This window comes from Taudactylus pleione, unplaced genomic scaffold, assembly GCF_031769625.1.
Source record: "Taudactylus pleione unplaced genomic scaffold, aTauple2 ptg000065l, whole genome shotgun sequence".
In the NCBI taxonomy this organism is placed as follows: domain Eukaryota; kingdom Metazoa; phylum Chordata; class Amphibia; order Anura; family Myobatrachidae; genus Taudactylus; species Taudactylus pleione.
Genome location: NW_028284467.1, coordinates 11,864,914 through 11,877,570, shown reverse-complemented (window position 1 = coordinate 11,877,570; position 12,657 = coordinate 11,864,914). Strand labels below are relative to the sequence as shown.

Genomic DNA, 12,657 nt, shown 5'->3' with positions numbered 1-12,657 from the left:
CCCAGGGCTCTGAGTACCAGACGGATCCATGTGGCCAGTACAAACTGTCAGGGGCTGGGAAATTGGAAGGGGTGTACCCAAGCTGGGTAGCAGAGTAGAATATATCTCCTGGGTGGAGTATGCAGGATTGGGGAAGCACTTTGAATAGAACTCTGGGATGGAGTGTGCTGGATTGGGTGAGCACTTGGAATAGAACTCCGGGATGGAGTGTGCTGGATTGGGTGAGGACTTGGAATTGAACTCCGGGATGGAGTGTGCTGGATTGGGTAAGCACTTGGAATAGAACTCCGGGATGGAGTGTGCTGGATAGGGTGAGCACTTGGAATTGAACTCCGGGATGGAGTGTGCTGGATTGGGCAGGAGTACTCCCGGCTGGAGTACACAGGAACAGAGTCACAGGTGAACTGGAAGTGGAAACAGCAGGGCTCAGAAGCATAGGTCTGGATAGAGCAAGAGCACTATTGTACTGGCAATGAGACAGAGTCAGGGAAGGGCTTTTATACCCCTGGCCAGATGGTGATTGGCTGGAGTCACTGGAGAGCGCTGCTGACTGGATGGGGTTGGATCACCTGACCTGATCCAAGATGGCCGCGCCCATGATCCGGATGTCTGGCATGCAGAAGCATTGGAAGTGCATGGAGAGGCAGCAGGAACAGCTAGGCAACAGTGGGGATGCAAGGAATCACCTTCTGGCATAGGCCCCACTCTGGATTGCCCTGAAAGCACCGGCCGGCGACTCAGCAAGCCGCGATGACACCAGCGTATGGGAAGATGCAGGGGTCTCTGACGGAGGTCTTTAGCATGGTTTGTGACAGCTACTATTTCAGGGTTGGCAAATATGGTTATTACGATTATCCTTTATTTATATGTCCACAAGGGGTCCGCAGCGCCTTATGAAGTACATAAACAGAAAAAGTATGAACAAAACAAGTAAAAAGTGACGTACAGTACATTGCAGAACATGAACAAGGTTAATAAACATTGCTGCAGCAGTGATGTGCGGTGAGGTCAAAGGCTGGAGAGGCACACATGTATATAAACAGTTTTTATATCAAAACTCTGGAGCAGAACAGTATGATATGGGAGGGAGTATGACAGGGAAGGCTCTGCCTCCCAACTGCACAACTACCTACCCTGACGTGCGGTGAGGTCAATAGCTGGGGGAGGAACACATGTATAAAAACACAGGTTTTCATATCAAAACTCTGGAGCATGACAGGAAGTATGATAGGGGAGGGAGTATGACAGGGGAGGCTCTGTGCACCTCCCTGACCAGTCATAATACCCAAATAAGCAGACAGATGGCTGAACACAAAGGTCTGGTGCTGTTTTTGGCAGTGGGGAGGAGATGATGGTATAAGTGAGGGAAGGAAAAGCAGAGGAGGGAAGAGGGCCCTACTCGTGAGAGCTTACAATGTAAAAGGGGAGTGGGAGACAGACGGGGGTGACAGATACAGATGGGAGAATCAGTGAGCAATGAAAATGGAGCTGGAAAGCTTTTATAAAGAAATGCGCCTTGTACACAATAATATAGCCTGTGGAAATTTTTTCCAGTGTAACATAAGCTTCTAAAAATTCATGAAGGACACCAGGAGGACAGGCATAACTCAATGGCTGAGACATTTTCAAATATATGTTGGGAAGCATAAAAATGTCTGGCTGGGCTCTTTAGATAAAAAACTTGTATAAATATAAAGCTTCTATAACCTATACATACAATACTGATAGATGTCTGGTAAGTGCTTTCAGTGGTATGTGATGAGTGCATTCCACAGAGAAAGGCAGGCAAGCCTCCCGGCGGCCGGCGGCCCTTCTGGACCCCCCTGCAGTTACCATAGAAACCCCCGCAGCGGGGATGGCTGATGACGCGGCTCACGCTGAATCGCGTCATCATGATCTTGCCCCCTGCTTCACAATTCCGGTAATCGTGGCATATGACCGTATGGCCATGCATCGCTCCACCCACAAATATTGGGTAATTTGTCCGGCCACACACCCCTATTATGCCAACCTGGCTGCGCCCTCCCGGAGCGGGCAACCAGACTGTCTGGTTGCCACATTTACAATTGGATGGAAATTAATTTTATGGCACGAGTCTCAGATGTAGCAGTACACGTCAACTTTACTGCCACGCTCATAGCAGTTGCTTTCACAATCTCACTGAAATGCTTTTTCAAAAGTAAACAAGTATGAATAACAGCCATAACTCCCAAGTTTTGGAGATGGTGAAACCGGGTAAAAATAAACAAACAAACATGTTTTATCACTAACAAACAGCTGTAACAACCACTAATGCTGGGCATACACTGCCAGATAAAATGTCTGTCAGACCGACAGACATTTTATCTGGCCGGCTGCCAGCCGCAGATGTCCGCGGCATACACTGTGAGAGAAATCTCACAGTGTATAGCCCGACATCCGCGCTCCGCCCCCGGGGGAGGAGACATTTCCCTGTTCCTTCCGTAGGAAGGAACACAGGAAATGTCTGTCTGTCGGCTGCGCTGGGCATACACTGCCCGATGCGGCCGGCAGTTTCCCGGGAAATATCGCATCGGACGGGCATGCTGGACAATCCAGCATGCCCGACCGAGCAATATTTAACCCTCGGTCGCCCCCCCCCACGCTACAATTATCGCGGCGATCCGCGATATCGGGCGGATCGTCCCGATAATTGCAGCGTGTATGGCCAACATAAGAGGGAACTATATAGCAGTAATTTATGACTGCCAATTTTACAACAGCAGGAAGAGAGTCAATTCTGTGTGCCAATTGGTGAAGAAATAAGGTATTAGATGCACTAGTTTCTCAGTTGCAATGCCCAAATAACAACACTTTACTGATCAGTGACGTGCGGTGTGGTCAGTTGTTGGGGAGGGACACATGGAGATGGGTCTGAGCGCTGGGAGCCTGTCTCACTCCCTACTCCCTGTAATTCTCCCTTCACTACACTAAGCCTCAGTGTCCATTGATTCTCCTACCTGGATCACTAGGTCTTCTCTTGCTGATGCTAACTAAAATCCGATCTCTAAACACTGCAGTGCACTTCCTGGTCACATGACGCATCCAAGGTGTCCATCAGTGCTCAAGGCACGCCCCCCCCCATACTCAGAGGCATGCCTCTATTTGTTCTTTCTGTACAGCTTACTGGATCTCCAGTGTATGACTATACAGCAGTGAGGCTGAGCTGTTGCTGCCTCATCTCTTGTCTTCCTGCAGTCCCGGGGATCTCCACAAAGCTGGTAAGTGTTAACTATAAAAATAATTAAAATAAACAAAGATGATGTTCATAAGTTATAAATATCTTCTTTGTATTATTTTAATAATTTTTATATCAAATCTCGGGAATGCCTCCCCTGACTGCACGTCCCTGTAATGATCACAGGCACAAAATGGCAGGGCATTCTGCTAGCATCTTCCAAACACGGTCATTTTGGCAAGGTATCTCTTACAAATAACGGTCAACCATTCTCAAAACGCGTATCTGTATTTTTATTTATTCTATCCTAGATGTTTCTTTAACAAAAACAGCAGTAGAAATGAATTAAACATGCATACAGGATATAACTCATAAATGTTTCAGTATTAATCTGTCTATGAACTCTATAAATAGTGCCAGTCAGCTACATACCATGAGCTAATGACTCATCATGGCCTTCTTCTTGTATGACTCCCTTCATGCGGTCCCGTTTCCTGTGCTTCTGTCCATGAGTGCGATGATGTCTATGGCTTTGACGCCCCAGTGGCATCCGGACTCCCACATATAACGTCCTGTGACCTTAAACAGAAATACATGTAACACTTTTAATACATGTGCTAAATATATTACAAATGAATACAATTTTCTGGGTGCAACCATTCTAAATCACTTCCATAAAGAAACAATAATAATGTCCAATATGATTTTTTTAGTGCTTCTGCTGCACAATATCTATATTATGTGAAGATTTAGGCCTGGTAATATCATATATATAACAAAGAGGAGAACACACAAAGGTTTAATAAAAGTAAGTATTGGCACTTCTACTGGAGTCAGTATGAATGACTGCCGGCTGTTCAAATCCTGACACTGGCAGACCGGCAGCAGTGGAAATCCTGACAGGGGATTTAGGTAAGTATCACTATATCCCCCCTAACTCTCCCTTAGGGGTGCCTAACCTTAACCTCCCCCCTAAGTGCCTAAACCTAATCCCTCCTTCCCCGCAGCCTAAACCTAAGTCTACCAGGTGGGGAGCCTAAGCCTAACCTCCCCCCGAGGGTGCCTACCCCTAACCCCCCCTTCCTCTAGCCTAAACCTAACCCTCCCGGGGGGGGTGCCTAACCCTAAGTCCCTCCGGGAGCCCTAAAACCTAACCATCCCCCCCCCCCTTGGCTGTCCGCGCCTGGCTTACCTTCGTTCGTTATGCCGGGCGTCGGACTCCCGTCGTAGGTCTATTGACAGGTGTTGGGATTTTGACGCCTGTCATTAGTACCTTGCCGGGATTTGACAGTCGGGAAGCCGGCGGTTGGCATTTCAACCGTCTGCTTCCTGACTGCATCCCCTTCTACTGGGCATACATTTTCGGAAATGTATCAGGCTCATCTGACTAGAGGTCTTTCTTGATGCTTTCCCCTGATTGAGTATTAGGTTGCACTGCACATGCATCCAGAGCCTGTGTGCACAGAGCCACAGTTACGGTTGATACACAAGGTCTCAGAAATGTCTACGTATAGGCCGTTTCTGTGTGGTGACTGGGAGGGGGCCATAAGGATGCACGGAGATGGTCAGCCTTATGGGTGTTTCGCAGGCGTGACACTAATGTGGTTGTAAACTCAGATGTATAATGGCTCAGATTAGAGGCCATACTCATATGAAGAATCTGCACCTTGCATGAGCCTGGTGCCATTTTCAAAGATGCGACTGATAGTTGCATCTACACCATGGAAGGACTTGTAGCAGTATTTGTAGAAAGTTGCAGAAACAATACCGGCAAGGAACGCACACACGGACGCAGGGCCACCATCAGGGGGGGACTGCCGGGATTCCAGTCCCAGGCCCGGAGAGAGACGGGAGCCCGGGTGGCTTCTCTCTCTCTCTGCCCTCCACCCAGTGCATTCCGAACCGCTGCCACCCGTGCCCCCCCTCTCTCAAGAAATGGCACCGAAATCAGGTATGCTGACCCTGCCCTGCGCCTCACCCAGTTAAGCCAGTGTTTCCTGCTCCCCATCCAGTCCAGCCAGCCTGCCTTCCCTGCCCGTCCCCCCCAGTCCAGCCAACCTTCTAGTCCAGCCAGCCTGTCTACCCTACCCCAGTCCAGTAAGTTTTCCATGCACCCCCCCCCTCAGTCCAGCCAGCGAGCCTGCCTTCCCTGCGCATTCGCTCCCCCAATAAGTCCAGCTGTCCTGCACTTCTCCTTCCTTCTAGCAATTTCAATGAATTTTATGTGGGTCTGGGGCTTTTTCAATGAGAGAGAGAGAGAGAGAGAGAGAGAATCGACCAGCTGTTTTTTTCTTCTATATTTCTGTACATGTATAGTTTTATATATATATAATCTAATAAATTTCCATGTTATAACAACAACTGCGCCATAGCCCGAACTTTGAGAGTTTTTAAACAGGTTTACGCACCAATTAATGCCCCACCGCCAAAGTAGCTCCACCCACATTATCCACAGCTCTGCCCACCTCTGCCCCATACCCTGGGGAGGGGGCCTGCCTATTTTGTCAGTACCGGGTCCCACAATTTCTGATGGCAGCCCTGCACGGACGCTGCAGAATCCTGGCTCAGTATCATTAGGCCCTAGACATGCGCAGAAGTATAGCAGAGCTTACATTACAATTGAATGATAGCCACTGCATATTTGGATTTGTGCCAGAGTCTACTGTGCATGTGAAGGTCTCTGGGAACATGGCTCCTGTTCTATGTTCCCGGAGAATCAGAGGCAAAATGGCCGCCACGCCATTTCCCCGGAGATTTCTATCTGCAGCGCCGGACGATACGGGACCCCAAAGAAGTAAATCTAATTATATATGGGTGCAAGATGTGCGGGGTGGGCCCCCCGTGCCCAGGTGCACTACACACCCTGCACCCATTATAGATACACTAATGACTGATAACTTCGTATCACTAAGAGAAGAAAAAAACTCTGAAATAATCTTCACTGCAGTTTTCTCTTCTATAAATAGAGAGAAGAGGAAAACGGTCTTTTCTCCAGCTGAAATTTTATGGTTACTAAATAGAGCCCTAAATATGCATTTTTAGAATCCTCTTAAACCATGAACTGTGCAAAGGAACCATGAATTTTATAAGGAAAATTTCTATATACACAACTACTGTAAGGCCAAAGACAACTACATTTAGAAGTGAAAAAGAGAAGCAAAGTAGAAGGGCCCTTCAATATAATCATAGATGCCCTCAGGAATATTTAACCAATTTTCAAAAGCAATCTCAGGATGTCAAACCCAATTATCAGCCAAAGGTTTGAAATTCACTCCCATAAGTATTCCTAATGAATCATTTATAGGTCTGAACAAACACTCACACACTCAGGCTAGGTCATTTCATTATATGCCCAGATAAAAAGTCAAACATACGGTCTAGGATGCATTATTCTCACACTGTACACTTCCACCTACAGTCACCATCTGGTATCTTGAGATAGTTATATTGATATTTTTAATAATCTTATGCAACCAGATTTTCAGACTTTAGATAATTGTTATAAGATGTCCCATAATCTTACATGGTTTGGGAAGGAAGCTCTTCCCAAACTAAGCAAAAATATAATTTTAACTATTAAAATGACTGATGAAGGCAGGAGAATTATTATTCATGACACCACTAGAAGAGGCCACTAGAGATACACACCTTATACAATCGCCTCTCAGAGCAAAAGATTCACAACCTCTTGATGAGATACTGTAAGAGTGTGTATGCACCACAGATCATGTTTTATCTCAAGAAAAGCAGTCACTTCCGCTGATCTGGTTGTATGCACATCCTAATATTTCTGATGGTACAATGTCTGGTAACTTGGAATTCTGAATACACTACCAACCATTCTGTTCAACACTTCTGGCTGATGCTCCTCCAGTCATAATTTTTCAGCAAATGGTTTTAAGAGATGAGGATTGCCGATGGCAAGGTATAATGCAATAGTGTGTATGCATGACAGTGCATGTTCATCTGGATGTCCAATCCTAAATGTATTTGTAAGCCTGCTGGACTTTCACTGACACTGTTGCATCCCATGGGCAGAACAGATTTCCCCATTCTGCTCCAGCCCTCTGAGAACAATGTAGCAGTCTGTGACTGCCAATATCACTCCTGAAATTGCACCCCAGAATGGCATGCAAATGGGATTCTGGGGCACATGCGTCATAATCAAAAGTGTGAGGAGGCCTTACCAGGCTGATCTGTTCGTGTGCACAGATCCGCTGCAGCAGAGGGCATGATGATCAGTCTCCTCTGAAATCATACTTGCCAACTCTCCCTGAAGGTCAGGGAGACTCCCTGAAATAGTAGCAATCTCCCTGACTCTCTGACGAGTCTGGCAAACTACCTGATTACACCTTACCCCCATTATTTTGCTGTTATATACTTGGGAAACGTAAGAAATCAGAGATATATACATTCCAATGAGATCATCAGTGCTATTTCTCTGTATTGGTTATATGGCACAATGATCCCAATGGCTACATGCATTTTCATATAAGGTTTCTCGTGGCCAATTATATGGAACCGCTTGTAAAACACGATACATGTAGATATTACTAACTGCATTGGGGCTCGTTTACATTTGGATGTAAGTAACTTTTATGACACGCCTCTTAGATGTAGCAGTACATGCACACTTTACTGCCGCGCTCATAGGTGTTGCTTTCACAATCTCCCTGAAATGTTTTTTTTTAAAAGTAGGCAAGTATGCCTGAACTACGCTTTGCTGCACTCTATACAGTGGTATGTGGGAGACAGGTGGGCAGGTAAAATTAACCAAGGGGGGAGTTACTAACAGGGTTGGTACTTATGGACAGTGGTGGGTGGGAGGGCTCTGCCACTGGAGACCTATTACAAGGGGCGAGCATCAATTAAGAAAATGCGGTCAAACCCCGAAAATGCGGGTTTGACCACATTTTCTCATATGCACCAAGCCCCAAAGTGCATAGGCTGTTGTGGGTAATGCCATCTTTCTGATGGCGTTACCCATAGAAGCCTATGGACTTCTATCGGGAGTGAGCAGAGAGAGGTAGCCCCCGCAGCATGCGCAGAAGGACACCGGAGGGGCTTCTGGGTCATAGACCCGGAATTCCCTCGATCGCAAAGGGCCGCTCTTACTAACAGAGCTGTCCTTTGCAGTGATCATTACCAACGCCGGCATGCATGAGATGACAGGTGGAATGCATCGCATTGCGCATCCCGCCGCCATACCTCCCAGGAGCCCGGGACTTCTGCGCTCCGGAGGCGCGCGCTCCCGAAAAGGGGGTGTGACCTATCTGTGAAGGGGGCCTGGCCTAGTGGCACGTCCCCGTTTACATCACTACTGGGCGTGTCCAGCATCTCCGAGATGCTGGGCTGCCCACGGGCTTCCTCCCCGCACTGTAAATAGATGCCATGTGCACGGCATCTATTATCGCTCTGCTTACCCGCTGCTCTGCTATGCAGAGCAGCAGTGCGTGCTCCCCCCAACTTCCCTCCCACCACGGGACACTGTGGCCGCAGGTGGGACAGTCACACTAAATGCGGGACAGTTGGGAGGTATGTATTACTACTACTTTTTGTCTTCAAGAAAAGCTTTAAATATATTTTAAATTCAATAAAATAAAATAAAATGTAAAATAAAAAAAAACACAATTTCCGAGGGGTTTAGTGGAAAAAATTAGCACTTAAGTGGTTAAGACTATCAGGGAATATTGATATGTTTTAAAAACCTATTATAATGTAAGCTACTGTATTATGGTCAAGGACCCCTTCCAGTGCTCTGCTCACTTTTCTCCTTCTCCCCTTCAGCGACTGTCTACATACCTATAACGTTCATTAGTTACAGGAATTGATTCAACAAAGTTGTCCCTTCTCTTCAACCTACAGTAGTTAGAAAAAGCCAGCGTATGCAGGATTCGGGACAGTTATAATTGAGTTCCCATCCTCACCCCAGCATGATTGGATGATGGACAGCCCTAGCTCTAAATCAACCGTACATGCTGAGTAGAGTTGCCAAACTCAATTCAATGTGTCCTAATCCCATTTAACAGTTATTTCTGGCAACCAAGAACAATTTGATGATAAGAGTTACTAGGATGAATCATCAGCTGTAAAGCTTCGTACACATCAGCATTAATTGTAAGCATTTAACTCATGTCATCAAAGCCTATTAAACACGCTTTGATGCCAGTAATAAAATAAAGTATGTTTAGCGACTTGTTGCTGGTAAAGAATTCCCAGCACCATTTTTATTCCTATATCACGTGGTTCCTGTGCGCTAGCTTTATTAATTTTGCTTCTGGTTTTGTTCCTCATGGTGTTCCTGTATCCCACATCTGATTTAATAGGTTCTGATTCTGCCTGGTTTTGACTTCTGACAATTGTATAGCATCTGTCTGTTTTTTTTTAAGAATTTTATTTATGTCTGAACCTTTTAACAATAGAAGAAATACAAAGTGCGCTCATGGTAACCATAATTAACAGTGTTAGTGATTGAGAATGAACTCTGGGCTTGATTCAGAGCAGGACACTGACAGAGCGTTCACTCTGAATCAGGGCCGGCCTTCTTGTTTTTTAGAGCGGCCTCCTGGCCGCTTGCATAGCTGTGGGTGACCACCCACAGCTATAGCGAGTGGCCATGATGATGGTTGCGATGGCCAAGACCATCGCGACCATCGGGCTTGCGACGAGACCCTTGTGGTAGGGTCTCGTTGCCGCAAGCCCCAGAGAGCTCTAACAGAGCCGAAAGCTCTCCCACTGACATCACTTGTGATGTCAGTGGGGCCGGCCTCAGACGGTAGACGTTCCCATGGGAACGCCTCCGTCTGGGCAACCATGCTGCCAGCCCGCCCACCAAAGGGGGCGTGCTGTCACTCAACATCGATAGCACGCCCCCTTTGGTACGAGACCCGGAGCAACGGAGGGCCCGTCGCTATCCGGGTCTGGCGCATGAGCACGACGGAGCCGCACTGGCCTACCATCAACCCGGTTGCGAGCGCACAGCGCTTGCGACCGGGTCTGAATCAGGCCCTCTGTTCATATACAGTAATCCATCAGCATAATCATTTCCAGGGACAGTCCTAGGTTTTGAGGATTTTGTCCAAACAGTATGAGTTTTTGTCCCAGGATATGTCCCTATTTTTTAAATATTATACAAAAAATATATTATCTTATATAGAAAACATCATAACCAAGTTAATAAAACATGCCATGTAATTTATATTGGTTTGCATTGCATTGATGTCCATATTTCTACCTCACATGTGTGCCTAAAATTGTTTGTCATTTGCTATATAATGGGGGCAGTGAAAAGGGTGCAGTGTGCCAGTGGAGAAGTTTCCCATGGCAACCAACCAACTTTCAAGTTGCATTTATCAAGTACATTCTATAAAATGATAGTTGATAGGTTGCCATGGGTAACTTCTCCACTGGCAGTGGCACACTTCTCCACTCTTTTCACTGCTTAATACATCTACCCCAGTGTCTCTTATATGACAGTTACTGCCTCTCATGTGTCAGTGACTTTTTATTGCCCAAGTCAGGGCTTCCAGTTTCACTGTGCATTTGCCAACCAGCAAAACATGGCCACCCATGCGCTTATACATGCAGAACTGGCTGGTGTGGAGGTTACTTTTGGCGATACGAGATTATATATATTGCTGCTGATAGAAAATCTTAGTTGTAGCCATTTATTAAATATAAACTCTTTCCAGCTTGTAATTTCCCTTTGCTCAACATGGATGGAATCTGTATCTCGCTAGATAATCTTTTATAGTCTTGTGCCACCTATGCCTGATTGTCTGACTATAACTCTGTCCCATGGCTCTATATGTCATCCCTGTATATGCTGCAGTTATTTCCATATCTCTACTTTAAGGTGTTGGGGTTAATGTGAAATAACATAAGGAGGGCTGTTGATGACTATCCAGACACCATGGTGTGTTCACATCATGCTGCTTGCTATGTATGGCTGCTGTATATATCGCTTCTGTCTATGAAGAAACTCACCAAATACATCTTACCTGCTGCTATCTGGGTTATCCTGCAGTTACATCGATTCAGTATCATTGAATAAAATAAGCATTCGGCATCATTTAATAAAATTAATCACTCAGCAACGATGGGTAGGCACTGCTAGTTTAATATATGTAAGGTAACAACTGCAACAAAAATATTGTGCTGGTGCTATTGCAATTTATAAAAAGCATCAGTAAAGTTTGGATAAAGGTCCTAAATTGGTGCCCATTAGTTCTCATCAGCTGTAATTCACTTATTTATTTTTTGCATATTTTTCTTGTACACATTTTTAGAAAGTACCCTCTTAAGGCCCTCTGATTGTTTGGTTGTGAACTGCACACGGACTATACATAGGCCCATATGGGTGTGAGTGAAAAAATACAACAATAGAGCCAATGCAGTGCTGCAGTGGAGCTGGGATCGGGCATGGAACATTTATTTAAATTATTAGGAAATAATAGTTTAACTTGTACTTAATGTCAACAGTCATTAACTGCAATAATGAACTATGGCCCTCATTCAGAGCCGCTCGTTAGCGGCAGTACGCTCGTTCCGAGCGATGTTTGCACATCTGCGCATGCGTACGCTTTTTAGTGCGCATGCGCGAACCAGTCAGTGCGGCCGAAAATCCTTTGTACGCTATATAGCGAGTGCCTGCTATTTTGAGTGACAGAATGAGGCGTATGTGGGTGGTAACAGGGGAAGGTGTTTGAAAATGGGGAGTGGAGATCCGAACGCAGGCGTGCTTAAAGGTCAAAACGGGCGTTTTATGGGTGTGTATATTTAAAACAGCAGCGTCATTGACCACGTCACTGGGTTATTTTATAGCCAGAACTGCACGCAAATTTGTGGTAGCAAACACCAACCACAAGAATAGCGAGCAGTTCATACGCTGGTCGATGTACTCGATTAATCTAATAAATAGCGGACATGACGTAGGATGCGAGCGGCCAGGGGGCGTTTTTAACAAATAAACGAGCGTATGTTTTGCTCGCTCGTTCAGACTTAGAGGTGTGAACAGACTGCAATGTGCGTACGGATCATTTGAATAGCCACCCCTTGTTTTTAAACGAACGACCGCAAATAGCGTACGGCTCTGAATGAGGGCCTATGTCCAAGAGAAGGTCAGTAATTAATTTCAGTAATGCCCTTTAATAGATTTCAAATTGCCTAGAGTAATCAATCGCAGAACAATGACCTGGGAGCCTCCATTCAAATACTGTATATAGAACTGACCTCATTGTATGTTCCTCAGTAGACAGCTCAAACAAAATGAGCAGTTGCATACAGCAATACAGCTGTCAGTGAGCTATAGGACGGGCACAGAGAGCACATGGTATGCTGATGATTCTTCCTCTTTGAAATCTTACATTACATACCAAAAAAAAGTGACAATGCTAAAAATAACTGGTTATCATCAAAATAAAAAGGAAAAACTACGTCTGATATAACAGGAATAACAATAT

At 45.7% G+C, this 12,657-nt stretch overlaps 1 protein-coding gene across 1 annotated transcript in view; it reads right to left on the bottom strand.

The window, feature by feature from the left end:
• Window positions 1–12,657, bottom strand: part of LOC148534688 (electroneutral sodium bicarbonate exchanger 1) — a 240,689-nt gene that overhangs the window by 78,291 nt on the left and 149,741 nt on the right. Inside the window, exon 3 of the mRNA XM_088465942.1 lies at window positions 3,629–3,775. Within this exon, the coding sequence (XP_088322068.1) occupies window positions 3,629–3,775 (147 nt within the window). The remainder of the gene's footprint in view (window positions 1–3,628; window positions 3,776–12,657) is intronic.